At 49.3% G+C, this 26,466-nt stretch overlaps 3 protein-coding genes and 1 long non-coding RNA gene across 4 annotated transcripts; 2 read left to right on the top strand and 2 right to left on the bottom strand.

Annotated features, from left to right (window-relative positions):
* The first annotated feature begins 56 nt into the window (after nt 1-56).
* LOC100824930 lies at nt 57-958 on the top strand. Its single transcript, XM_003575917.4, has 2 exons — nt 57-410; nt 515-958. The coding sequence occupies exons 1-2, from the start codon at nt 319-321 to the stop codon at nt 765-767; spliced, it is 345 nt and encodes a 114-aa protein (XP_003575965.1). The 5' UTR covers nt 57-318; the 3' UTR covers nt 768-958.
* A 5,009-nt stretch (nt 959-5,967) lies between these two features.
* On the bottom strand, nt 5,968-7,837 carry LOC104584527. Its single transcript, XR_002960132.1, has 2 exons — nt 6,754-7,837; nt 5,968-6,585 (listed from the first exon to the last, which is right to left on the bottom strand). It is a non-coding gene; the product is annotated as an uncharacterized LOC104584527 (long non-coding RNA).
* Nucleotides 7,838-12,620: 4,783 nt separating this feature from the next.
* On the top strand, nt 12,621-15,339 carry LOC100841166 (nicotianamine aminotransferase A). Its single transcript, XM_003577415.4, has 6 exons — nt 12,621-13,404; nt 13,534-13,752; nt 14,180-14,239; nt 14,398-14,553; nt 14,681-14,774; nt 14,876-15,339. The coding sequence occupies exons 1-6, from the start codon at nt 12,760-12,762 to the stop codon at nt 14,995-14,997; spliced, it is 1,296 nt and encodes a 431-aa protein (XP_003577463.1). The 5' UTR covers nt 12,621-12,759; the 3' UTR covers nt 14,998-15,339.
* A 941-nt stretch (nt 15,340-16,280) lies between these two features.
* Nucleotides 16,281-18,934, bottom strand: LOC100825535 (nicotianamine aminotransferase A). The gene is made up of 6 exons (XM_003575919.4): nt 18,172-18,934; nt 17,844-18,062; nt 17,495-17,554; nt 17,103-17,258; nt 16,912-17,005; nt 16,281-16,749 (listed from the first exon to the last, which is right to left on the bottom strand). Exons 1-6 carry the CDS (start codon nt 18,832-18,834, stop codon nt 16,622-16,624), a joined length of 1,320 nt encoding a protein of 439 aa, XP_003575967.1. The 5' UTR covers nt 18,835-18,934; the 3' UTR covers nt 16,281-16,621.
* Nucleotides 18,935-26,466: the final 7,532 nt, after the last annotated feature.

The raw sequence follows: 26,466 nt of genomic DNA on the forward strand, positions 1-26,466 counted from the left end.
TTTGTGATAAAATCCTGTCAGCATTTGGCATGTGGCAGAGAACCTGCCTTGCACATATAACAGCTTGCATTTCTGCTGATGCAAGCGCTTATGCTGGACGCATTCTTTATTTGATTGTTTGTCTGGTTTATACCACGTAAAATCCTTTGTTTTGTCCTGCGCTTTTGGCCGCATTCCTGATGTCGCTGTAGCAGCGGCACCAGCAAATCATTCATTCCCCATCTCTGTTGATACTATTCTTTACATGTATCTTGTGATAAGGAAAACAAGAAACAACAACAGAATTGAGCCGAGCCGGCTCAGCTCAACAGAGAGCAGATGCTTCCATCCTCTCCTCCGGCCGCGGCGGCCTACACCGCGGCGCAGCTGAAGCAGATGAGGGCACAGTGCATCGTCTTCCTCGCCTTCAAGTATGATCGCCATTCGCCACCATAGACGTGCTTCAGCGACAACCTCTGGAGATCTTAGCATAACTGACTGCCGTTTGTTTTCCTTTTTTCCCATGTATGCGCAGGAACCAGCAGCAGCCCAGGAAGTTGCACCTGGAGATCGCTCTCGATGGATGCGTCCCTCCAGGACACGGCGAAGGCGACGGCGAGACGAGCTCGAGTTCTCAGGCCTCGTACTCCTATGCCGTGGAGCTGCCGCCGCCGCACCTTCTGCCCATCTCTGAGCTGCGGCTGTCGCCTCGCGGCCACCGCCGTCCACGGAGGAGGGGAGTCAGCCCTCGCCACGAGGACCATGCGCCGGCACCACATGACGAGTAGTTGAAGGCTTGTGTGTGTTCTTTCTTCTCTGATCTGATGATCAGCTGGACAGTCAGTGATCTTCTTGCTCTAAATCATGTCTGAATGAGCCCCCTCTTGTCTGGGTGTCTGTTTTCGTCGGACGATATCGTTCTTGTCTTTTCGAGCTCCAGCTCAGTTGACCTGTTAACAGATGAGAGTTGAGATGATCACGTCTACATGGACCTGATTGCTCGAACCGAATTTTACGTGCCGCAAACCATCGAAAATGGTTGGCAGCAGCACCATGCATGTACTGCCCCAATACCCTGAAACGGGGCAATGCCATTTGCGTGGTCTAACAAGATGATGCCGGAATTCTAATAAAAAATTGATGTCGGGACAGCCATGATGCCGACAACACCTGGTACCGTGGTACGTACTCATCAGGAACAATATCCGGCATGGCAGTAGAGCTCAACGTGGATTCTATGCATCTTCTGCAGTTGTGCTTTCTCCAGACAACCGCTATCCCTAGCAGATGCTTGAGTTCGTTTCGACCCAAACTCCGTCGATCCAAAAGGATTGGCAGGGATTGTGTAGTTTATTTTCCCCTTAATCTCTCTCAAATCTCGCCGATCCAGATCCAAGATGGGGGCAAATTTTGCGCGATCTGAAGGATTGGAAAAGACTACTGCCTGGGAATGCCCAGGTGCAGATGAACACACACGTCGGCTGGATTGTGCAAGATTTACGAAGTTCTTTGCTGTTGACGATGAAGATGGAGCATCCGGCTGGACGGCTGGTATAGGCTAGTGAAGATGGAGGAGATCAAGCCCACTTGGTTCTCTGTGTGCCTGGAGATCCCTGAGGCGCTGAGCAGGATTCCTGTTCTGAACTGCCCGTCTAATCGCCTGGAAGAGAATTAGGGGGATAAAAGCCCAGTAGTTTTGTTTCTTTTTGACCCCTTCTTGGACCTGGCATCGGTGGATACATGTTGGTTAGGTTTCAATTTTCACTAAAATTTAGCCGGGTAAAGGTCCCTGATTATCTAAAAACTGGTTTGGTTTTCTTGCATGGATACTAGTTGTACTATTTGCCAGTAATTTTTTGAAAATAAAAATATTATTGATTTCAAAGTCATATCGAGCGACACAACCAAAAAGTATCACACCTCCGGCTCTGCGCTGAAACGAGCACAAGCACATAAGTACGGAACAAAATCTATTATATACTAAAAGTACATGACGGAGCAACCACAAAAAAGATAGATCCCGAGAAAATCACGCAAGAAAGCAAAATTTCTGACCTTTGATTTTAGGTAACCTCTGTTAATCAATGGATGAGATCTAATTGACAAGAGAAAACCCACCCTCCCGCAGGTCTCTGCACGTGCCTTACGGCTGCCGTCGATCCATACCTTAATATCCGGATCGCTCCACCCTTCCTCTCCTCCCGATTCCTCACCCGTCCGTTCTTCTCTCTGCGAGCCCCCATTGCTTTCTAGGTCTAGCCGCCGTAGCTAAGGACAGACAATCTGCTCCAAGTATGGAGCATGGCTGTAGATGTGAAGACAGGAAGGATCTTACGGCAAAGCAAGCAAAGGTTTGTTTGCTCCCGTTCTGTTTTGCTGAACCCGTAATGGTGAACCTTTCCATCCCCCTGAAACAGATAAGTCACGTGATGAACAAACAATCCTTCGGCATACAGGGAAAGAGTTTCATGTGTGCTTCTGATGTGTTAGACTTCCAACTTAGTCGTCAAAATTTCCAGCAAGCGGGCTACAACATCGTATCTCTGTTTGGTCAACAATTTTCCACGTCTCTGATCATAAAACGGTGGAGTTATATTTTTGGGGGAAGGGGAAATATATTACTCAGGACTCAGGAGACAGATTACAGTCGTCCTTGCAAAATTCGACAGAAACTGCAGGCCCCCAACCAAACTAAACAAACGTGCAGGATTTAGTCCGTCCAAAATTGGCCAAGCTATGACTAACTTAGCTCTCCATTGCTTCACTTGGAAAAACGACGAGTCCGAGCAGGTCCTATTGGTCTGGTACTTAAATTAGTAATATTATGAGAAGACCATGATTGTGCATCATTTTTTTTGGTCTCATCATGTCTTGATACTTGCACACATATTCTTACTCAAGCCTGGGATTTACCAAATAACAACATCATGTCATCATCAGTAAGGATAATATCACTGTAATGATTCCATAGGACCATTCTTGCTCCTGCCATTCCTTCATCTGCGGAGAAGGAACCAAACCACCTGGTGACTTCGCCGAGCGCGTCGGAGGAGATTTAGGGTATCCACCTGGGTGTTCAATCAGGTAAACAAAATGATTTTAGTTTTTACTTCATCATTTATCCAATGTTTGTGACGAACTCTTTATCAAAGTTTTCATTGCAGTTTTACTGTAGAAATGCAATTGATATACCCAAAGGCTCCCAATCTAATTTACAGTTATGGTGCGATGGAGCACTGTAGAAATGCAATTATGTTGTAGTTTTATTTTGTTTTGGCGAGGATAATTGAATTACATGGTAGTGAAACTACCTTATTTAAATAAAAAATCAGGCTACTTCTGGATACAGTACAAGCTCTCAAGGAGCATTATGGTCTTAAAGTCCATAGTGACACACCAAAATTAGTAATATGTTTTGGTGAGAAGATGGTGTTTGTGCATTCCTTTTTTATCTTGTACACTGATTTTTATTCAAATTACGAGCTACCTTCACAGAAGTGAAGAGAACTACATCACTCATGAGTTTTTATCGCATAAAGGTCCTGTTTGTTTGGGCTTCTGCTTCAGCTTTTGGTATTTCTAGCAATCTCAAAAACACTTCTCCCGTTTACACATAAAGCTGAGAAACACCTCCGGACGTGCTTCTCAGCCAGAAGCACCAAAAGCACGTCCGGAGATGCTTCTCAGCTTCACGTGTAAACAGAAAAAGTGCTTTTGAAATTGCTAAAAGCAACAAAAGCTGAAACTGAAACCCAAACAAACAGGGCCATAGTAATGAGATTCCTGAGCTACTGCTGCTACAAAAGCCCAGTTTCGGTAGTGCAAGTAGATCAATGAAGCATATATCTTTGTGTCTCCTTCTGTAGATTTTTTTTTTGCGGAATCAACAGGGGGAGTGTCTCCCCACCTGAATTTCATAACTCAAAGAGAAGTGTTTACAGATTCATGAGTCGCGAGGATAGATAGTCCCGTCAAGACTCGGCGTCTACCTTTAGATCGGCCTTCTTTAGCCGATGCACCCAAAAGGTTGAGACACCTGAGATGTTCGTAAGAATTACATTAAGAGGTAAAATAGCAGCACGGAAGACTACGCTCTTTCTTCAATCCCAGATTAGCCACAAAATGGATAGCAAGATTCCTTGCCAAACTGAGATCGGAAGCTGAGGCGGCGGCAGCACAGTCCAACTTGACGATGACGCCACAAAAATGATGCCGATAGCAGACCAGACCTGAGCACTTGAGTTGCAGCCGCGAAAGACAGGTGTTGACATGTTTCAGTTCTGAAAGAGAGCATCCGCAGACAGGATTCATCTTGGGCAATTTTTTTGTGAAGCAAATTTGAGGGAGTGTTCAGCCGGTCTTTGTAGAGCAACTAGCCGAAAATCTTCACTTTAGTTGGCACATGGCTGGACCAAAGGAGGCAGGTATCGTGGCCTGAGCATAAGATGTTGTAGGTCCGGAGAATGTAGAACGCATGTATCTACACACTAAAACTCATGAAGTACGGAATACATAATAATGACGTTGTGTGATTTTCAATAGGTGTGGAGTAGAGGGGGAGTGAACTCGCTACTAACTCCAATTTAATTGTTGCATATCTAGCACGGGATGATCTCACACAAAATAAATAAAATAAAAAATAAGTAGGAATGGTTCTATAAATATTTTAAAGCGCGCAGGGTTATATTGATTGAAGAAAGCATATTTGTTGGAGTTGCCCGCTATTTTCATTGGTTAACTGTACATGGGGTATTTCTCTGCATCCTTTTTCTGTCTACATATCGGTGCAGTGTACATAAGTTTTACAAAAAAAGAGCCGAAGAGCGTACATACACAAGTATATATGAAACCGTGAATCAGTTTAATTTCTAACACACTAGAGACGATGCCCTCGCATTTGCAAGGGCCACCTTGCTAGTTCATCAAAAGAAAAAATAGCAACCTTAAGCATGCTCAGTCTTTAGACTAGACCAAATACACAAAGTTTTATTTTGTGTAGCTCACACGTTAAAACATTTTAAGTGAAATTCTAAATATGTTTTTTTTCATATTTTCTTGAAACTTCCAATAAATCTTAAATTTTTTTCCTACAGATTTGGCCTCACTTCACGAGCCAGTTCACATAGAAATAGGAAGGAAAAAAAAATCTATGCTACTCAACTATTTGAGTTTGCACATGGGGAGTTTTTTTATAACAAAATACATGTAATAGAAAGTCATTTAATATGAGAATTTTTTTTGATATCTCATTTTATGCAAAGATCGATGGAGGTTCTCATGGACATATACCTTGCTACTTAGAAGAGGCGCAAAAGATTATATGGTCTACATGCATGTGATTGCATAATTAGCGCTCTATGCGACGAACACTTCGAAATGTCTGAGAACGGGCGGCATGTTCAAGAAGATCGGCCACCATCATTTGGTGCGATCAATCATGCACCAATAGATTAGTGTGGAATGGATGCAGCACGTGATGCTATTGTTGCGACTTTTGGTGGCGTGGGAGTGGATGATCGATGTTCGGTACCTTGTAACTACTCTTTTTGTTGGCAAGAAAACATTAAGCTTATCATTATCTAACGTTAGACTCCTAAAACTATACTCTATCCGTCTGGGTTTGTAAGGCCCACGCACTATTTCATGCCAAACGTCGATAAAAAATTACATGATTAGCGACACAAAAGATATATCGTTGGATTCGTATTGAAAACTCTTTCTAATGGTATAGCTTTTATATACATATACGAAATATAATTTGATAATTATTGGTCAAAGCGTGGCACAAATTTCAATAAGAGCCCTTATAAACCCAAACGGATGTAGTACTAATATTTTAGTTGTGCATGTTTGAAATTTATTTCTTGCTTCGTTATGTGTGAACAACCGAAAAGAATGTATTATCAGTTACACATACCACAAACAGGTTCCGTGTATCACAGACTTTGCACCATCCTACACACAAAATAAACTGCAATCTAGAAGATGTTTGAAATAGGGAGACTATCTTTTCATGACTTTCCACACTAGAGTTAAGATTGGACTGGAAAAAATTACTTTAAACCACCACATTTGAAGCACATGTCTAGGAAAACCATTTTTAAGAAAAAAGAAAAGTCAAACCACCAACGTTTTTGGGGCTGGAGATACTCCCGCACACTGATTTCGCAGTTGATTGCGTTTTGACACTAAAACTAACAGGGGGTCCACCTGTTGGTGCCACCGTGGCGCCAACGTGGACATCTCGTCCACCTGTCCATCCCCTGCCTGAGTCCTCCTCTCCCTCCTTTTTCTTCTCCAATTCCGGCCAACTCCCTAATCTGACCCCGGCCCCTCCCCGTCGACCTCTAGGGTGTCTTCCACGCTTCCGGCAATGCGCCGCCGCTCCCCATCCGCCCGACCGGAGCCTCCCCCGCGTCCATACCGTCGCTGGGACGTCCGCCTCTCCTTTGCGAAGCCACCGGAGCCCTCTGCCAAGCCCGCTGCTGCCTGGAGCGCCCCCGCATCGTCGCTCCTCCGGCGGCCGTGCAGCTCGTCATCACCCGGTCGCCGGCCTTCTCCAGCAGAGGATCTACCACGTCGCTTCTGCCATCCTCTTCCCCATGTCTGTGAAGTCTGTAGATCATCAGAGACGAGACGGCCAAGTCCTAAGAGCAGCAGCGACGCGATGACGAACAACAGCTCGCCGGCGGCTGCCGGAGCACGTCTACGCGGACAGGAAGCTATGAGGCACCTAAAAGGTCGAGGAAAGAATCCAGAGAGAGAGGGGCTCACGTAGATTCCGTAGGAGGAAGATGACGAGCTTCCCGAGGACGAGCCTCCGGAATTTTACCGGAGAAGCGGCGGCTGCCGTAGAAGAAGGAGTAGATCATGCGCTCGCTGTAGTCGAATTCGGCTCGATTCCTTGTGCTAGGAGGAAGTACATGTCGAGGCGGAGCCGATGACGCGGTTGGTGTAGCTTGGCGCCCGCTGCAACGGTCGTGCGACGGCGAGGCGCCCACGGCGGCGCCGAAGAGCTCGTCCTCGTCGGAGCACGCGTGCCCGCACTTCTTCTTCGTGGCGGAGCGGGCGCTGCTGCTCCTACAGAGGCTGTGCAAGTGCCCCGTGGTCCTTGCGTTCATGGAGCACGCGCGGGTCGGGCATGGCTCGACGAGGGGCGTGTCCAGCTCCGGCTCGGGCGCCTCCTCTTCCTCCGGCCTTGGCGTCGCCTACCTGCAGGAGGTCTCCCTGTACCGGGCCCACGCATTCGCTGCTGCCGCCCACGAGCGCCATCAGTCGGCTGGAAGACGCGGCAGTTGATGGCCGTCGGAGCTCTTGGGCCTCGCATCTCGATTCTCTTCTTGGATTGCCGGCGGCACAGGTAGGCGAGGTGGCCCTCGTACAGACGAACTGCGGCGCGGACGACACGGACGGGGGCAAGGGAACGGACTCGGAGCCAAAGACAGGGGAAAAGTCTACGTCGGATCGAAAAAAGCCACGTTGGCGCCACGGTGGCACCCACAGGTGGGCCCCCTGTCAGTTTTACCGTCAGCACGCAATCAACCGCGAAATCAGTGTGCGGGAGTACCTCCAGCCCCAAAAAAGATGGTGATTTAGAAAAAAAAAGTGGTTTTCTAGACATGCATCCCAACTGTGATGGTTTTAAGTAATTTTCTCATTAGATTGGTTTCTGCACAAACTGCAGCTGTCTAGAGGAGGGCCTTAAGGTGCTCCCACGCTGATCAGCTCATGTTGCACAACCAAGAAATTGTGAAGAAGTTTTTAAAAATATATTAGATTGTCACTTGATCTTTATTTTTTTTCTTACAAAGATCTGAGTTGGTGGTCGTCAATTCACTCCATTGAAACTATTCCCTATATATATGGTACAGACATGTATCATAACCTTTGGCTATAATTTTTTGGATTGATGCATATTTTGTGATGATTGCTATTTACCATAAAACTTTAGAACATAAGGAAAAATCACATTTAAGCAACTTATGCAAAATACTAATACTCCCTCCGGTTAGAATTACTTGTCGAAATATTACATGTGTTTAAACGCTTTTTAAACATAGATACAACCGTATTTGATCAAAATTAAGACAAGTATATGGGTTGGAGGGGGTAACAATTTCGTTGCAACGCACGTGCATTTAGCTAGTATACATAGAGGCCTCGGTAGCATAACTATCACCACATAAAATTGTATCTTCAAATTCAATTCACGAACCAAACCAAAGAAGAAACAAAGTCAAACCCAAATGCTTACAGTAGCAAATTAAAACTGTGAATTGTATTTTCCGACATTTTCGAGCTAATATCTTCGCAGAGAAAAATGATGGCTAGCTTGCATTGCTATCATCTTTTTCTTAAACGGACGGCATACATCCATATTTGTACACTTACCGAAGTATCGGATCACACGCTCCCTAGCTATAATCGGAGCATCACTAAAATTAGTACGTTGAAGAGTTTCCGAAAGACCGTCTTTAAGACCCAAACTCCAAGGATCATGTAATCTGAGGGAGCAGGTACTGATCAAATGATCATGTATTAGCTCTAAGAACGAGCTGACAAAAATTTGAAAGCCTTTATTTCTTCGCTAGGTGGATCGCGCGTTATCATTAAGGTGGAGACAAGAGTGACAGGCTCAGAGCTGATGTAAGTGCTTACGTGTACTACCTACACCGAAACAAGGTGTAGGCCAAATTTGATGTACTGTCTGCCGATCTGGGAGGCGGTCAGGTGGAGGAAATCATCTTTGCACCCATCATTAATTTTGGTTTTGTTCCTTTGTCGTAGTCTGCGACGAATCTCTAGATGTGCTCGATCGGATAGTATCACGAAGAAATTTCATGTGACCCACCGGTCAGCGTCTGTAACTAATATTTAAACGGAATATTTAGCACGTGACTGTCTGCCCCCTTGTGTTACGAAAAGCGAATGACGGGGGCTAGTCTGACCGAAAAGAAAAGGGAAGCAGGTAGAGAGGAAGGTGCGAAGAAAATTCGTTGGAAGAGCAATGTGGTCTGGGCCGTCTTGACAAGGATTTATATGCCCACGTAAACATATCACAACTCGTGTAATAATCAAACATATCGTTCAGTACTATTGTGAGTACGCAGGGCATATTTGTTGCGACTATATAAGGTTAGGCAATGTGTGGCTTGCATTAAAAAAATGTGTAAGAAAACTGAACACACAACTTGGCAAGCATGGAAATTTCCTCTCGGTTTTTTGGACAATAAGTGCAGGATAACGACGTCCTCCTTCCGTCCGATATTAAGTGCCCCAACTTTGCCTAGATACACATGTATGTAGAAACATTTAATGTACAGATATATACATATCTAAAAAGTTGCGGCACTCAATACCGGACGAAATGTGTAGTATATATATATATATATGCAAGAGCCACAACAGTCTAAACCCAAAATATGTCTTATACTCATATAAACCAAAGCTATACATCCGATGTTTTTAAACCATACTATATGTTTTTGACTTTTTTAACCGTATACTCTCTCCGTCCCATATTAAATGACTTTCTATTACATGTATCTAGACGCTTTTTAAGCATAGATACATTCATATTTGTACAAATTTGAGTCACTTAACGTGGGACGGAGGAAGTATGTTATTTGGTGCGTCTCCAGCCACGAAACTTTGTGGGCATAGCACAACAACCCCGCTAGCACCCAAAATATATTTACTTCATGTTTATTCTGTTATTTATGGCGACGTATCTAGTGCAAACGTTCATTCAGTGCAAATTTGAAAACCATCCACGTGGTCCATCGGATTTAACATCCATTTAAACATGTTTTTTCACGTAACTCTCGGTATTTATTTCATCTCATGTTGTCGTATCTTTGATTCTCACCTTATTCTGAGCCGCACCCACATCTTAGATCCGGCGGTCGTCTCCAAGTTGCACTAAATGAATGAAGATTTTCATTGGATACCTCACCGTCTTAATTTGCTAGTAATATATTTTACACGTGCCGCATTGCACAGGGATTAGGCTAAGAGGAAGAGGGCGGACCTTTTAACGACTTTCCTCCACCACTAATCTACTACAGGTAAAAACAAAAAAAAAATACTCCCATCATTCCATATTAAATGATTTTCTATTATATGTATCCAGACACTTTTTAGACATAGATACATCCATATTTGGAGAGTCACTTAATATTAATATGAGACGGAGGGGGAGTAGCAGCGATCGGCTTTGCCGCCAAGAAATTGCGCCAACTTAAGTTACTCTCTTCGTCCAACAAAGGATGTCTCAACTTTGAACAAATTTAAATGCATCTGTACACTAAGGCATGTCGAGATATATCCAAATTTTGACAAACTTTTGACATCTTTTGTTGGACAGAGGGAGTAATAAAATGGAACAGCGAGATTCCTGTGCTAAGTCAAGTGGACACATCCCAATCCCATTGCCGTCGTTTTCCTACCAGACAGCTCCAGAAGTACAATAATCCTCGTCTCATCTGTTGGGTATTTCCCGGCGTATTATTTTACTCCTAGGCCCCTAGCATGTTTCATATTTTTAACCATAACAAACAAGGAAGCCAAATGGATGGACGTACATAGGTGTTAGTATTACACATCATTATATGCATATACACCAGATTGTGTATGACCGAACGCGCCCATTATCAAGACAAAGATAAAGTCACGTATGTAAAATACCTATTGAAGTTTTTTTTTAAAATACCTACTCCGTCCGACCAGTATTATTTGTCTCAAATTTGTCCAAATACGGATGTATCTATGTGTAAAAAACGTCTAGATACATGTAATATTTCGACAAGTAATCCGGCCAGAGGGAGTATTGAACTAACGACATGGATAACGTGTTACTTAATCACCAACTTTGGTCAACAATAACTCTTTGTAACAACCAGTGATGTTAATTAAGTGATGAAATCAACAAGATTTCCAAAGTCTTGCTAAGCACGTTAAGTACTTAACTTGCTAATGCTAATTAACCGTATTGCAGAGATATATAGATCCCTTGCAGGAGGTGATCCTGATCACGAGTACGACGACAAACCTTAGTCCTTGGTATATATGTGTGGTAGAACTTTCGGTTTTTACAGACGACAAACGTAGCCTACTCGACCCATTTGTTTTTTGAATAGACATTAAGTGTTACGCCAATGGAAGAAACCAAAGAAGTCACACCATTAGCGATATTAATTACCTTGCATCGACATAGCATGTGAGAACCTGATTAGGACCCGCACAGTTGCAACAAGGGGACGTTCCGCAGGCTTTGGTGTAGGTGTTGCAAAGCAGACAAAAAAAATTAGCCTAGTTATTTTTTTTAGAAAAGGAGTCTAGGCTGATGCTAAGCAGCCTAGCTCATTCCATCCCATAGATTTCAAAGTTTGTAAAAAAAACAAAAGGTTTGTCCCTGAAAATTTGTTATTTTAATGAACGTACAATTAATTTTTAAAACAGTTCCATCCTAAAAGTTTGAAGTTTGTTGTTTTTGTTTCTTCTGAAAAGTTGAAATATTGAAACTTCCCTCTTCTATAAACTCTCGAAAGTTTGTCTAAAAGTTCAAAAATTATTTTAAAAAAACTGTGAAAGATCATCTGTATCTTCCTCTTAAGAGTATTGTAAATTGTTTAAATTCTTTTTTTAGGTGAAAGACTCTAGACAAAAATGCCTACTGCCATATATTGATAAAAAACTGCACAGGAAACTAGATAACAAAACTATCTGAAATTCGCCAGCCAAGTGGCAAAAGCAGCAGAGTCTTTTCTTTTTGTCCTATGAAATACAAGATTAAGTTCTTCTTTGAAAATATGTCTGCATCTGAAGAGGCTTGGAGTCTTCATGTTGAAAATATAATCATTTCTGATCCTCCAAATACTCCATGAAGCCAGAGTAATGATGTCCATATAAAATGGAACCTTGAGCTGTGTCTTTAATAGGCTCACATTCTTATGCACATTCTGATTTGGAGAGAAACTTGGACACAGATAATTTCAGCAGGCCTTGGCGAAAGGGCAATGAAAAAAAAAGATGATCTCTAGTCTCAAGTAATGCCTCGTCACATAAGACACATTCATATGAAGGAAGGTGGAAGTTTCGTTTGAGCAGCATGGCCCTGGTGTTGAGGCGGTTGAGAAGGAGCATCCAAAACAAAAATTTGTGCTTCGACTGACAGCATGAAGCCCAAAGCCACCCAAAATCATCAGGCAGTTTCAGATTATTAATCTAGGATCCGTATGCTTTAGCAGAAATGAAAGTATCTTTATTCCAGGTATATGACTAGGAGTCATGCTCACCAGAGGATCGAAGGTTCTAAATGATGCCCATAAGCAGAGTGAATTGCTGGTGTGCCTCCGTTGAAAGAGGGAGATGAAAGAAATTTTCCTTAAATTCTTTAGAAGTTGGCTACAGGAATGCTCTTTTGAAGGCGGCGAGGGTGTTCGAAAGGGACGGCGCTTGGGTGACGTACGGCGCAGTCACTGTCAGTGACTGTCAAGGCACGGCCGTACGGCACCGAAGCAGCCTCCGTTCGAAAGGGGAAGGAGACCCGGCCGGTTAGAAGAAGTGAAGAAGGATCCGAAAGATCAGAGAATGGGAAAACGGTTACGCCGTGGGAGCAGTACTCACGGCGTGGCGATTCAGCGTTATATTTGGCGACACCACCCAATCGTTAAGTAGTACACCTTCGCTAGCGACGAGTCCGCACTTCAGAGAATTTCGTCACCCACTCACAGAGAGAGCGCCCCGCAGCCCGCACCACAGAATCGGCGTTCCCCCCCAATGGAGAACGGCGCCACGAACGGGCATCCGGCGCCGACCGCCTGGAACTTCGCTCCCAGCGAGGCCCTCCTGGGCCTGACGGCGATGTCGGTGCGCGCCGTGCTGGGCCGGGTCAAGGCCGGGATGGAGGAGGACGGCCCGAGCGCCGCCGACAGCCGTCCCGTAATCCCGCTGGGCCACGGCGACCCCTCCGCCTTCCCCTGCTTCCGCACGGCGCCCGAGGCAGTCTCCGCCGTCGCCTCCGCGCTCGGCTCCGGGGACTACAACTCCTACGCCACCGGGGTCGGGCTCGAGCCCGCGCGGCGCTCCGTGGCGCGGTACCTCTCGGCGGACCTCCCCTACGAGCTCTCCCCCGACGATGTCTTCCTCACGGGCGGCTGCTCCCAGGCCATCGAGATCGTCTTCTCGGCCCTCGCCCGCCCCGGCACCAACGTGCTGCTCCCGCGGCCCGGGTACCTGTTCCACGAGGCCCGCGCCAAGTTCAACGGCATGGAGACCCGCTACTTCGACCTCTTCCCGGACAAAGGGTGGGAGGTCGACCTCGGCGCCGTGGAGGCCCTCGCCGACAGGAACACCGTCGCCATGGTCATCGTCAACCCCGGGAACCCCTGCGGCAACGTCTACACCTACGACCATCTCGCCAAGGCAAGCGACCCACCAACGCGCATCGATCATCCCAATATGGCAATATATGTATCAACATTAAGGTCTTTAATTTGGGGAAGGTATCAAGTAAGATCCAGATGTTCTGATGGTTTCGGTGTCTCATTGCAGGTTGCCGAGACGGCGAGGAAGCTCGGCATCTTCGTCATCGCTGATGAAGTGTACGCGCACTTGACGTTCGGGAAGAACAGGTTTGTCCCGATGGGTGTGTTTGGTTCTGTGGCTCCGGTGCTCACGTTGGGGTCTATCTCGAAGAGATGGGTGGTGCCTGGATGGCGGCTTGGATGGATCGTGACCAATGATCCTAATGGCGTGTTTCACAAGACCAAGGTTATTTGCATCTACTTCTTCCATGCTATTGCTCTAACTCCACCGTAAATTTCTTTAGTCACGATGTGTTTGTCAATACTCAATAGTGACAAAATGGCAACCCAGTTTTTTTAATAGAGATAAAATGATATGAATTTTGTGTCACATAACCTTGACATGTTTTTCTTTGACGAAAATCAGTAGGAGATCATGCTACTTTGTATAACTGAAAAAACATAGTACAGCTATACAGAGGAAAAAAACAAAAGGAAGAAGACAAATTGTTGTCAAATCTTGATGTCGGCAAACAACATTGCACACTGAAGAAGTTTGTACTTTATTAACGACCCAAGAACATCAGATTGCTTCAGATTTTTGTATTGTTTGAAACCTGAACCTTACAAAGTATGGTCGAGCCTGGCTTAAATATGTTCCCTATTTTTTGCAGCTTGTGGACAGTATAAAGAGTTACCTTGATATCTCCTCTGATCCTGCAACATTTGTTCAGGTAATTTACCCATAGAATCTCCTTTCAGAGACGACCATTTATGTCATTTGGGGCATAAAAAGATGACTACACAGAAATAAGCAATAATTGAACTTGTGAATATGGAAAAAAAAAATCTAATATCCTAAGCTCGTTCTTGACGAAATTTTGTTCCTCAGGGAGCAATCCCAGAACTGCTGGAGAATACAAAGAAAGAATTCTTCGAAAAAACCATCGATATTCTGGGACAAACTGCAGATATATGCTGGGAGAAACTCAAGGGTGTCAGTGGCATCACTTGCCCAAGCAAACCTGAGGGCTCCATGTTTGTAATGGTCAGTACGTAAATCAGTAATAATCCCCATAAAAAATTGTAAAATCCGTATAACGTTGCTCCAAGTTGCAAGACATTATGTATATGATTTGCTAATGTGGTGGGAAAGTTTCAATGGCTTTATACAGGTGCAATTGGATCTGTCCATCCTACATGACATCAAAGATGATATGGACTTCTGCTGTCAGCTGGCAAAAGAGGAGTTAGTGGTTGTTTTGCCAGGTAAAGAACAGTTCTTACACTGCATTTGAGCCTAATCCTAGCCCATTGCATCTTTATTGCATTTTATTGGAGCACTCACAATTTGGGTATAAACTGTCCAGGATGTGCTGTGGGATACAAGAATTGGGTCCGGTTGACCTTTGCGATCGGACCATCTTCTCTCGAAGATGGCCTTGACCGTCTCAAGTCCTTCTGCTTGCGTCACAGCAAGCTGAAGAAGTGATACGACGAACTCAGCAGTTCCCTCCAAAATTACGCACATGCTTTCCTATCAGGAACAAGAATCATGTGCAAAGTTCGTCAGGAGCTCCATGAGGGATTCAAAACAGTTATCAACCTATCCTAAAATATGCATACGATGTTCATCTCCACTCGGAGATGATATATTCGATGCATTAAGTCCATACTGAGCAATGAGCTCTGCTGCTTTGTGTCTACATATGAGATGTTACAATTCTCGTTGTAATAGCTCAGTATGTGTAGGTGGAAATTTACTGTACCTGAAGTGTAGAACACTGTTCTTGAATAAAGAAGGGATTATATCAAAACAACCTTTCCAGCAAAATTTTAGTTAAATTTTAGTTGTTCTCTCATTTTACACAACCTATCCTGGTTGGAATAAGTTAGAAAGGGCAGTGTTCCTTCATGAGACAACCAGGACAGGGTTACCCTACTCAGTTTATGCAAGGAAGCAGCATATGAATTAAGGTGAATGACGACGTAGGTAGGCTCTTATTTCTCTATTAGGAAGAGCCTATGACAGGGGAACCATACATCACCACTCCTACTCTTATTTCTATATTAGGAAGAGCCTATGACAGGGGAACCATGCATCATCACTCCTACTCTTATTTCTATATTAGGAAGAGCCTATGACAGGGGAACCATGCATCACCGCTCCTACTTCATTCTTTCTGATATGTTAGCAATTATCTTGAATAGAACAAAAGACACGAGGGCATTTCGGCGGTGTGGTCCATATCTTGTTCAGGATGAATTATCTATTTGTAGTATGCCTACAATACCATTGCATTTGTGCGCAAAAAAAAAATACCATCACGTTTATGGAATATGACCTAGAGTAGGCAAAAAAACTGAAAGTCATACTTTGTGCATTGAGACCAGTACATGCTCAATTTCAGTTTTTTTGCCTAAGACACGAGCAACTTTTGGGCTAAAGTCAATTTTCCACAAAAGTCAATTCTTCTGTTTTGAAAGAGCCAAGGACTTTGAAGACCAGTACATGCAACCTTTTGTCTAATACTCGTTAAATTTATGAGCCAACTTGACTCGAGTTGTTAACAAGTTCAAATCCCACTTGGTAAGAACTCAAGCCGATTCTGTAAAACCCAGTTACAAACCTGACCAGCATAAACAACTCGTAATTGTGAGGGACAAATTATTGTATCAACTCGTAAAAAGATGTGCTACTGTGTTGCAGGATTTGAGGAACTTGTTCTTGTGCTTGAAATAAAGTTTTCTTCAGATAACTCTGTTCCCTGTGGCTATAAGGTCGAAACACGCAACTAACACAACTGATTCATGTTTTGTGTAGAAGTACAATGAGGACAGAGTTAAATGCTACTTAAAAGGTTGTTTTCATACAATTTATTCTTTATTCCAGAATGCAACAAGAATAACACAACTGGGCGTTACAACAAGAATTGTAGACGAGACAAAGAAGCTGAGCTCAAGCTCGGCATGGACTTAATACATGAAAGTGTATCACCTCGAGTGGAGTCGATAGCTGTTCTGAATCTTTCAAGTAGCTTTGACTGAACTTGACATGATCTTGGTTCTTGATAGGAAAGCAGGTGCCTAATTTTGCAGGGAACATTGTGATCACATCATATCACTTTCTTTGACTTGCTGTGTCGCAAGCAGAAAGACTTGAGCCTGTCAAGGCCGTCTTTGAGCGAAGACGGTCCAATTGCGAAGGTAACTCGGAGCCAATTCTTATATCCCACAGCACATCCTGGCAATTGTCCCCCAAATTTTGAGTGTTCGAATAAAAAGTGACATTTGGATTGTCAAGGAAAATATATAGTTGTGCCAACATGATGCAATGGGCTAGAGTTTAGTCTAAAATGATGTGGATGAACTGTACTGTGCTGTGCTGTACTGTACTGTACTGTACCTGGCAAAACAACCACTAACTCTTCTTTTGCAAGCCGGCAGCAGAAGTCCATATCGTCTTCGATGTCTTGCAGGCAGGACAGATCCAGTTTCACCTGCAGAAAGCCATTGAAACTTGCAGATCACATCAGTGAATCTTACTCATAAATGGCCTGCAACTTGGAGTGGCTTTACACTTGGTCATGGACTGACCATTACAAACATGGAACCCTCAGGTTTGCTTGGGCAAGTTATGCCATTGATGCCCTGGAGCTTCTCCCAACATATATCTGCAGTTTGCCTCAGAATGTCAATGGTTTTGTCGAAGAATTCTTTCTTTGTGTTCTCCAGCAGTTCTGGAAGTGCGGCCTGAAGAACAAAACATGTGCCAAGACTCAAGATAAAGTGTGACTCAAGATAAACATGTGCCAAGACTCAAGCCTGAAGAACAAAACATGGTTATTTTTTTCTTCCGCTGGCATGTTAAAGTCCTGCATTCTTTGCACAACACTATGTTTCTGCCTCCAAGTTATGTCAACTATTATCTCCATTTTCTAAAAAGAGAAAAGAAAATCTAAAGTGGTAATTAAGGTAGAGTCCTTGACCTGGATAAATGTTGCAGGACTGGACGTGACATAAAGGTAACTCTTAATACTTGCCAGAAGCTGCAAAACATAGGAAACAAGCTTAGGGTTGACGTGGATGCACTTTGACACTTTGTAAAGTCTAAATTAACAGTCACAATGTCATAAATTTGAAGCACGTAACCTGCTCTGCTTGCATTATCAAATGAGCTACAATTTTATCTTATTTTTTATGGGAAGCTACAAATATTTCAATACACTGAAACTTCTTTTTTTTGCACCGACGATACACTGACACTTGCAACATTACAAGTATGGAAATGGAAGAACTAGATTGAAATACATCATATCACTTCCTAAAAAGAATTACCTTGGTCCTCTGAAATACACCATTAGGATCATTGGTCACGATCCATCCAAGCCGCCATCCAGGCACCACCCATCTCTTGGAGATGGACCCCAACGTGAGCACCGGAGCCACGGAGCCAAACACGCCCATGGGAACGAACCCGTTCTTCCCGAACGTCAAGTGCGCGTACACTTCATCCGCGATCACGAAGATGCCGAGCTTCCTCGCCGTCTCCGCAACCTGGGAAAATTCAGCAACTCAGATAAGATTCACCAGAAAAATGTACTCCAGATCTCAATGGTGATACAACAATATTGGATGATCATGGGTGCATTGGCGGTTAATTTGCCTTGGCGAGATGGTCGTAGGTGTAGACGTTGCCGCAGGGGTTCCCGGGGTTGACGATAACCATGGCGACGGTGTTCCCGTCAGCGATGGCCTCCACGGCTTCTAGGTCGACCTCCCAGCCGCGCTCCGGTAAAAGGCCGAAGTAGCGGGCCTCCATGCCGTTGAACCCGGCGCGGGCCTCGTAGAAGCGGTACCCGGGCCGCGGGAGCAGGAGGTTGGCGCCGGGACGGGCCAGGGCCGAGCAGACGACCTCGATGGCCTGCGAGCAGCCGCCCGTGAGGAATACGTCGTCGGGGGAGAGCTCGCAGGGCAGGTCCTCGGACAGGTGGCGCGCCACGGCGCGGCGCGCCGGCTCGAGCCCGACGCCGCTGGAGTAGGAGTTGTGGCGGCCCGAGAGGAGCGCGGCGGCGACGGCGGAGACCGCCTCGGGGGCCGTGCTGAAGCAGGGGAACGCTGACGGGTCGCCGTGGCCCAGCGGGATCACCGGGCGGCTGTCGGCGATGGTCGGGTTGTCGGCCATTATCCCGGACTTGACCTTGCCCAGCACGGCGCGCACCGATAAAGCCGACAGGCGCAGGAGGGCCTCGTTGGGCGCGAAGTTCCACGCGTCCGGCGGCGGCGCCTGCCGGCCATCGTCGTCGGCGTTGGCGCCGTCGTTCTGCATTGCGGTACGGACGCCGGATTTGTCGGGTGGACTCGTCACCCCCACGCGAGCGAGCTATGTGCCTGATCGATCTTTCTCCAACAGAAAAATCGAATCTTTTCGGATCGCTTATACTACTATGCTTTGTCAGTTCTTTAGTACTAGTACTAGTTGTTAGGATGAGACAAATTTCGCTGTGTTTTCAATGCTTGGAGTTTCTGAGAACACGTGATCTGCAATTCTGCATATATAAGGCCACTTGTACTCCTTGTTGCCGGATTTTTCAAATCTGTAACGTTAACAGAGGGTGCTCTCTTTGCATGTCGGAAAATACCACTTGGTAAGATGGCCACTCATTTGTCAATCACAAGAACAAGGTGGGCTGGGGATTCTTGATCTAGAGTAATTGAACAAAACACTTCTTAGTTCTTACTACGTGGCTTTGGAAACTTGAAACTGGCACTGGTTTATGGCAAACTATTTTGAGAAACATTGGAGTGAGACCCGCTTCAGTAATGTCTTTCTGGATTAAAACATAGAATTGACGACTCTCAGTTTTCGGCGGGTATTATGGAAACCAAAAGTTCTTTCTGCAAGAATTACGAACACGTGATTGGTAATGGCAGAAATACCACATTTTGGGAGGACTGGTGGCTTTATGACAGGCCCCTCTGTAAATCTTATCCCAGATTATATAAAGTCTGCTTCAGTAAAAACATTTCAGTTGCAGATATTTTCAATAAAGGCTGTGCACAATGATTGGCAGGCAGATTACTCTGCACAATGGTGTTGTGGCTAGAATGTGGGAAGGTGTGTGGGACGACTCCTCTGAATCTTTAGCTTCTCAGTTTCATGTCTTATATAGTATTTGAACTCATACTGATATTATTATTCAGCAGTTTAAAACTGCTGTTTCACCCAGCAGTTTTAAAAGAAGATTATCCCTAGATTTAATGTTGCAATGGCAAGATGTGATGGATAAAGTGTTGATTTTTTTTTGTATGAGGAAAATGATGGTGTAAGTTGGAGACTAAGACAAGGAAGGAAAATATACTGTGAAATCTTTCTATAAATGGTTGGAGATAATATTGTTCCTTAATCACCACAGTATGTCCGATTCAGCTTGTCCAAAATATAGAGTTAAATTTTTAAAAAGGAATCAAGTGCACCCTACATTGAGCAATCTGATTGGTTAAAATTCAATGATTGTGAACTGTCGACTATCCAAATTCGTTTGGGCCGAGTCCACCGTTCATTTTAAATCAACTTGAAATCTTCCAATAATTGCAGAATAAATAGCTACAATTTCCAGCATCTGTTTGGAAGCCATGTAAGTATGTGATTTTTTTACTTCATTTCTCATATTGTCGTCGCGCGGTGCTCCGACATCGGGGGCATGCGGTCACGGCCCCCTTTTAGGTTCGGTAGGGGCGTCGGGGTTCGCCCCGGCGATCACCGGTTCGGCCGATGGGGCCCTGCGGGGCCGGCGAAATGATGTACCAAGAGTGCGCGCTAATCAAATAACAGATACGCGCACGTTTTTACCCAGGATCGGGCCACCCGGAGGTGTAAAACCCTACGTCCTGCTTGTCTGAGCTGATATTGGTTGTGAAATCAAGTGTTTACAGGTTGCCGGGTAAGTTCCCGGGTACTCTCTCCCTTTGGCTAGGTACTCCTTACTATTCTCGGCTAATGCTAGAGGCTAACTGTGGGCTGGTCGACTTCAACCGAACCCTACCGTCTACTGGAACCAACTGAGATTCCAACAACCCTTTGACCGTTGGCGGGGGTCCTCCTTTTATACTCAAGGGGATGCCACAGGTGCCACGGTGCATGGGCTACAAGTGTCATGGGCTACAAGTGTCAAGCGGGGAGGCATACAACTCCCCCCCGGTGAGTTGGTGGCGCGCATGGACGCCACCTCCGCCGCTAGGGGTCTAAAATCCTAGAGTAGGATTGGACACCCACTGTTTGCATGATCTTGACGGGTAACGCCCCTCCTGTCGGCTCATTTAATGAGCCGTGCGCCTTACTCCTTGCCCCGGTAGGGCCGCGCACCCCACGCCCGCCACGCACCCACGTGGCGCTGTTGATCTGCTCACTGGGCCCCACACTTGAGGCGGGGGCCTGCGCCCAGGAACCCCCTGTCCCGGCAAGTCGCTCCCCGGGAAGCGCCCGGGCCAAACGCACCCGGGAACCTCCCCCCGGGAAGCGGCTTCCCGGAAGGTGCCCAGGCGGGAATATTCCTCGAAGCCCCGCTAGCCCTTCCGGGCTGGTAGCTTGCCGGGCTGCTCGTAGCCGCTGCCCGGGATGGAACTTCACCGGGAAATCAGGGACGGGACCCACGCGTCGCGCAGCGGTGGTACACCGGGTGCCGCTGGTGCGACAGTAGCCCCTGGGCGTGGGCCGGCATCGCCTATTCCTGGAAGAGTCTTCCCCAGGTCGGTTGCCGGGCTACGCCCTCAACCGACGTGTGGGCCCCGATTTGCCGCGGGCCCGCGTCCCTTCGCTGCCCCGTGTACAGCGCCGTTACAAGCGGAGTAGTGGGCGCGTGATTTCCGCCCCAAACTCCCCCCCTAAATAGGGAGGTTAAGGCCACTCCGAGCATTAGTCCTAATGATTAGTAGTTATCCCCGCGCACCCGTAGGGAAAAAAACACTCTGCCCCCATAGCCTTCGTCTTCATCCCCTTCCGCATCTCGCATCCCTACGCTTCTGCTAGCTTTCGCCCTCGCTTTTCATGGCGCCCCCCACCACCAGAAAGGGGAAGGAGGTCCAGGTCTCAAAGAAAGCCGCGGCCAGCAGGAGTGAGGCGGCAACCAAGGCGGCCGCCGCCAAGGACCAGAAGAGGCGGGAGATGCGGGCCACGGTCGCCTTCTTTCACCTCGGCTACAACGGCGAGGCGCTGGGGAAGCTCCGGCACACCGTCGCCTCCAACTTCAACGAGCATGGGGAGACGCTGATCTTCCCGGCGGGCGTCGAGCATCAGGACAACGACTTCCGGGTGTTCGCGCGCTTCCTCCTCTGCAGCCTGGTGCCGCCCTTCTAACTATTCCTCCATGCACTGATGGAGTCTTACCAGCTGCGGGTGGCGCAGCTCCACCCCACGTCGCTGTTCCTCCTCGCCACCTTTCAGTTCCTCTGCGAGGTGTTCGTGGGGGTGACGCCGTCGGTGGGGCTCTTCCGCCACTACTTCTACCCCCGCATTGACAACGCGAAGGCGATGTCGTCGGGGGTGGTATTCTGCGCCAGCGACCAGATGAAGTACGAATTCATCGTCCGGTCGGGGAGGAAAATCGAAAAGGAGTGGCGGAGCGATTGGTGTTGGGTCTGAGTGGAGGACCCCCAGGAGTTCATCCAGTCGCCGACGGAGCTGCCGCAACCCCAAAACGGCTGGCAGGACAGGTACCACCGTGACGCCGACCTCCTCCCCAGAGTGGAGAAGATCAAGGCGCACCTTCGTCCATCGGCGCATAGCCCCGCTGCAGCTACGCTCCCGGCCCGTGTGGATGTACACGGGTCCTGGGGACAGGACACGCCTCCAACAGGACAGCGTGGACTTGGAGACCCTCAGGACGTGGGTGAGGGGATCTCCGGCGAGACCTTCCAATCAACGGAGTTCCCGCCGGGGGTTTCCTCTCTTCACGCCGGCGTCAAGGCGCTCAGCGACATCGTCGGCGCCTTCCCGGGGCGCCCGCCGGCACTCTGGCAGCGCCCGCATCCGCAGGGGCATCTGGAGTCTCGGCAACAGTCTTCGCCCCAGTAGCGGGAACCTCCCCAAGGTTGGTTCCCGGCACTGCAGCGGCATCACTGTCAACGCCCGGGACACTCCGGGCCGTGACGACCCCGCGGGCGCCTACGGCGCCGCCCGCTCAGGGTGTCTTCCGGGGCTTCGCGCTCTGGCGTAACCCCCTGAAGTCCAACTCGCCGGCGGGTGCCAGCAAGAGGGCGAGGAGCGATTCCCCGCCCGGAACACCAAGCAAGAGGGCGTGCACCGATGCCAGCAGCGCCGCCGACCCCACCGCCGCAGGGGTCGGCAGCGACGCGATCGCGCCCCCTGACGGCCCAGCCCCCACGGAGGCAGGGCCGGCAACCGATATGTCTTCGTTACTTCTCCGTAGCTGCAATTTTTTGTTAGCCAAACTCATGAACGTACCTCTTTCCGCAGTGAGCGGCAGCTCGTCCGCGGCAAGCCTCTTGGACGCTCCCGTCGGCGCAGGCGAGGCAGGAGAGGCTCCCCCCGCAAGCCCGACAGCCGCGCAAGGTAACCATCCTGGTCACCCTTGTCCGTTTTTGACACCCCCATTACTTGCTGATCCTCATGCTTCTCATCGTCGCAGCCACAAGCACGCCCTCACCTGGAACGGGTGCGACCGTGGTCGATCTTGACCCGGTCGTCGAAGTCGCGGGGGCGGAGGTGGAGCCGGAACCGGCTCTCATGTCAAGCCCCGCCGCGGCAGAGACAGGGGCAGCGGTGGACACCGCCGCCGCGGTGACGGCGCTCGGCGACGCGCCCGCAGCTGCGGACGCGACTGGCGTGGTCTCACCTGCCGCCCTGCAGGGGACAGCCCCCGCCGAGAGCAGGGAGGTTTCCCCAGCCCCGGGGTCCCTGGGCGCAGGCGCAGGGGAAGTTGCCGGGGAAGGACAGCAAGACCCCCGGGAGCAGGCTGGCGACCCCGCGCACAGCCCCACATCGGCAGCGGGGGCTTCATCGTCCTCGGCTGCTCTCCCCGGTACCGACCTCGGCACCCTCGCCGGGGTCGCTTGGAACCCCCTCACCTGGGATCCGAGCATCTTCGAGCGGGGGCACCGGTTCCTGGACGCCGTTAGGGACCAGCAACAGGCCTTCGTCACCTCCTTCAACGAGGTGAGGGAGCATCACGCCGCCGCCAAGAACCAACTTGGCAAGGTGCGGGAGGCCGTGGAGAGAGAGCGGCGAGAACTGTCCCGGCTGCGCGAGGAGACGCGCCTTGCCGAGGAGGAGGCGCGGCTGGCCCGGCAAGCCCTGGAGGACGTCCGGGAGCCAGTGGTCCCGGAGGCCGAGGTCCACCGGCAGCTGGAGGCCCAGCACATGGAGCTCCAGGGGAAGCTCGACTCGATGGCGGCCACCCTCGAGGCGACCAGGAAGGAACATGCCGAGATGGTCGCGACGGCCTAGACCCGGCTAGGCGAGAAGAGTGACCTGATCGCCAACTACCGCGGCGAAATCCAAGGCCTTCGCGTTATGCTGGAGGTGCAAGTCAAGGCCACTGAAGATGCAGTGGGAGCGGCGGCCTAGCACGAGCTCCAACTCGGCTCCGCCAACGACAAAGCGGCTGGACTTGAAACCGAGTTGGCCGACGTCCGGGAGGAGCTCGCCAAGGCCGGCAACGAGATCGCGGCGAACACCGCGGAACTCACGGCGATGGAGGGCAACGTCCGCAAAGCCAAAAAGGCTACGCACGACGCTCGACTCCACCACGGCACTCTGATCGGGCAGCGGCAGATCGAGACGGAGAAGCTAGTGAAGATCGTCCAGTCGCTGCGCGACCTGCTGCCCAAGTTTGAGCTGCAGGCGGCGGAGGTGGACAGCACGGACGTCACGACGTTGATCCCCTTCTTCTCCGACCTGGTGGGGAAACTTGGGGCGCTCGACGTCTGGATCGCCCAGTACGGCGCCAACGAAGTCGCCAACTGTGCTCGGGAGGTTGCCGGGACAATCCTCCCGCGGATTCATCTCCGGGACCCGGAGTTTCCCTTCGAGTCCCTGCTGGACGCTTGGTCCGACAGCGAGGACGAGCCCACGCACACCCAAGGAGTGCGCGAGTTCGTTGACGAGGTGGTCGAACGGATGCAGATGAAGCCGGAGCCCGATCTCCCCGCCGACCCCCCGGCCGAAGACGGCGGCAACTAGTTGCCGCAGCCCCCAGCCGTGCTTGTTGCTCCCCGATGTATCTTCTTTGTTTGTTTTCCCTGCAAGTGTGGCGCTTAGCGCCGTTTGAACAATCATATTTCGGATTAGGCCATGTAATCGTTCGACTCTTAGTCAATCAAGCTCTTTTAACTTGTTCATTTTCTAGTTTATTGTTCCCGGTGCTGTCCCGCGGGGCGGCCCTATTAGCCTTTGCGTGTTTTGCCTTGTGTTGCAGGGGACTTGCGCGCCCCACCCTTGACCAGACCAGGGACCCGGGACGGACCTGCAGTGCCGACCTGGGATCAAGCGGTAGCGGGGAGCCACTCCACTTGCGGGGTAACTACTCCAAGCCGTGCTCTTCCGGGACGGACCCGGGAAGCCGCACGGGGAGCGCACTCCCCCCGCAAGCGTCCTTTTAACACTCCGGCTATGCGCGGGATCTGGGGCCACACCCAACGAGACAGTGCTCAATTTGTTCGGTTCTTAGCGAATTCAGCGTTCATGTTCAGGCACTTAGCTTTTCCGTTCAGTCCAATGTCTCGTGACGCTTGGCGGAAAAGAGCACCTGGAGCACTGCCTAGGTAGGGACCCACCTCGGGTACCTGTTCAAGAAAAACAGTTTCTGAGGGATGCGGCAAGAACGTGGGGGCAGGATCGCCGCCAGCGGCAACCGCCGCCGACGATGCTACCACCACGCTCTTGCAGCAACCCTCGCCTTCAGGGAGGGACCCTGGCCTAGGAGGACTCCGCCCGGGGACCGGCCGCAAGACGGCTATAACGTCCTCGTCGCCAGCTCCCGAGGAAGTTATAGCCTCCCGGCGACAGCCCCCACAACTGGGGAGACCTGGTTTTTCTGGGGAGCTCGTCCCAAGGGGTGTAACAGCCCTCGTTGCCCGGGAGCAAAACTGCTCGAGGGCCGTGGCAGGGACGCGGTGATGGGCCGGAACGGGCGGCGGGCGCCGACACCGGTGCCATCACAGCGTCCTCGCAACGACCCGCGTCCGAAAGAAGGCTCTCTCAAGGGGAATGCGGCCGGGACACTATGATAGTGCACCCGTCGGCACAAGGCACGGATGGCATGCACTACCATAGACTCTCCGTGGCAGCCCCTGCTACTTGCGGAGGTGCCTTATGGAGGGATGCGGCAAGGGCACTGCGGCAATGCACCCCGTCGGCGCCGGACGCTGATGGGATGCACCACCACAGTGCCTCCGCGGCAACCCTCGCTCAGGAGCCACCCGCTTGAGGAGGCGCGGCAGGAGCACGGCGGCGGTGCACCCGTCGATGCAGAACGCTGATGGCATGCACTACCACCGTGCCTCTGCGACGCCCCTCGGGGTGGGCTCGATGGGGTGATGCGGCAGGGGCGCAATGGCAGTGCACTCGTCGGAGCTAAGCGCTGATGGAATGCACCACCATCGTGCCTCCATGGCACCGCCCGCCTTAACGGCCCCTTATTTGGCTTCGCTCTGAGCCGTTCCGTGGCCGGGGCGCGCCATTTATAGGCGCGGGGGAGGGACTCGCCACCGCGCGCGACGGATCCGCGCGGTACCCGTGGCCTCCCTCCCTTGAAATGCGGTACAGTCTCCGCCACCACGCATGCCAGGCCGCAGCGGTACACGTGGCGGCGCCCTCCCGAGTCAGAAGCCTCGGAGTGCGGTGAGTCCCTTGTGTTGCGGTTGTCCCGCACCACAAGGCACCGGTGCATGGCGCGACCCGTTGGCAGCCCACGGACATCACAGTGCACAAGATTCCATCCTT

This window comes from Brachypodium distachyon, chromosome 4, assembly GCF_000005505.3.
Source record: "Brachypodium distachyon strain Bd21 chromosome 4, Brachypodium_distachyon_v3.0, whole genome shotgun sequence".
Lineage (NCBI taxonomy): Eukaryota > Viridiplantae > Streptophyta > Magnoliopsida > Poales > Poaceae > Brachypodium > Brachypodium distachyon.

What these genes read in the sequence shown, in the direction of transcription:
- LOC100841166 (XM_003577415.4), top strand. Translation starts at nt 12,760, where the DNA reads ATGGAGAACGGCGCCACGAACGGGCATCCGGCGCCGACCGCCTGGAAC. An exon ending in AGGGCTCCATGTTTGTAATG is followed by an intron (nt 14,554 to 14,680) that starts GTCAGTACGTAA and finishes GGCTTTATACAG; the next exon opens with GTGCAATTGGATCTGTCCAT. An exon ending in GTTAGTGGTTGTTTTGCCAG is followed by an intron (nt 14,775 to 14,875) that starts GTAAAGAACAGT and finishes TAAACTGTCCAG; the next exon opens with GATGTGCTGTGGGATACAAG.
- LOC100824930 (XM_003575917.4), top strand. Translation starts at nt 319, where the DNA reads ATGCTTCCATCCTCTCCTCCGGCCGCGGCGGCCTACACCGCGGCGCAG. An exon ending in ATCGTCTTCCTCGCCTTCAA is followed by an intron (nt 411 to 514) that starts GTATGATCGCCA and finishes ATGTATGCGCAG; the next exon opens with GAACCAGCAGCAGCCCAGGA.
- LOC100825535 (XM_003575919.4), bottom strand. Translation starts at nt 18,834, where the DNA reads ATGCAGAACGACGGCGCCAACGCCGACGACGATGGCCGGCAGGCGCCG. An exon ending in CCTACGACCATCTCGCCAAG is followed by an intron (nt 18,063 to 18,171) that starts GCAAATTAACCG and finishes GAATTTTCCCAG; the next exon opens with GTTGCGGAGACGGCGAGGAA. An exon ending in GTGTATTTCAGAGGACCAAG is followed by an intron (nt 17,555 to 17,843) that starts GTAATTCTTTTT and finishes TATGTTTTGCAG; the next exon opens with CTTCTGGCAAGTATTAAGAG.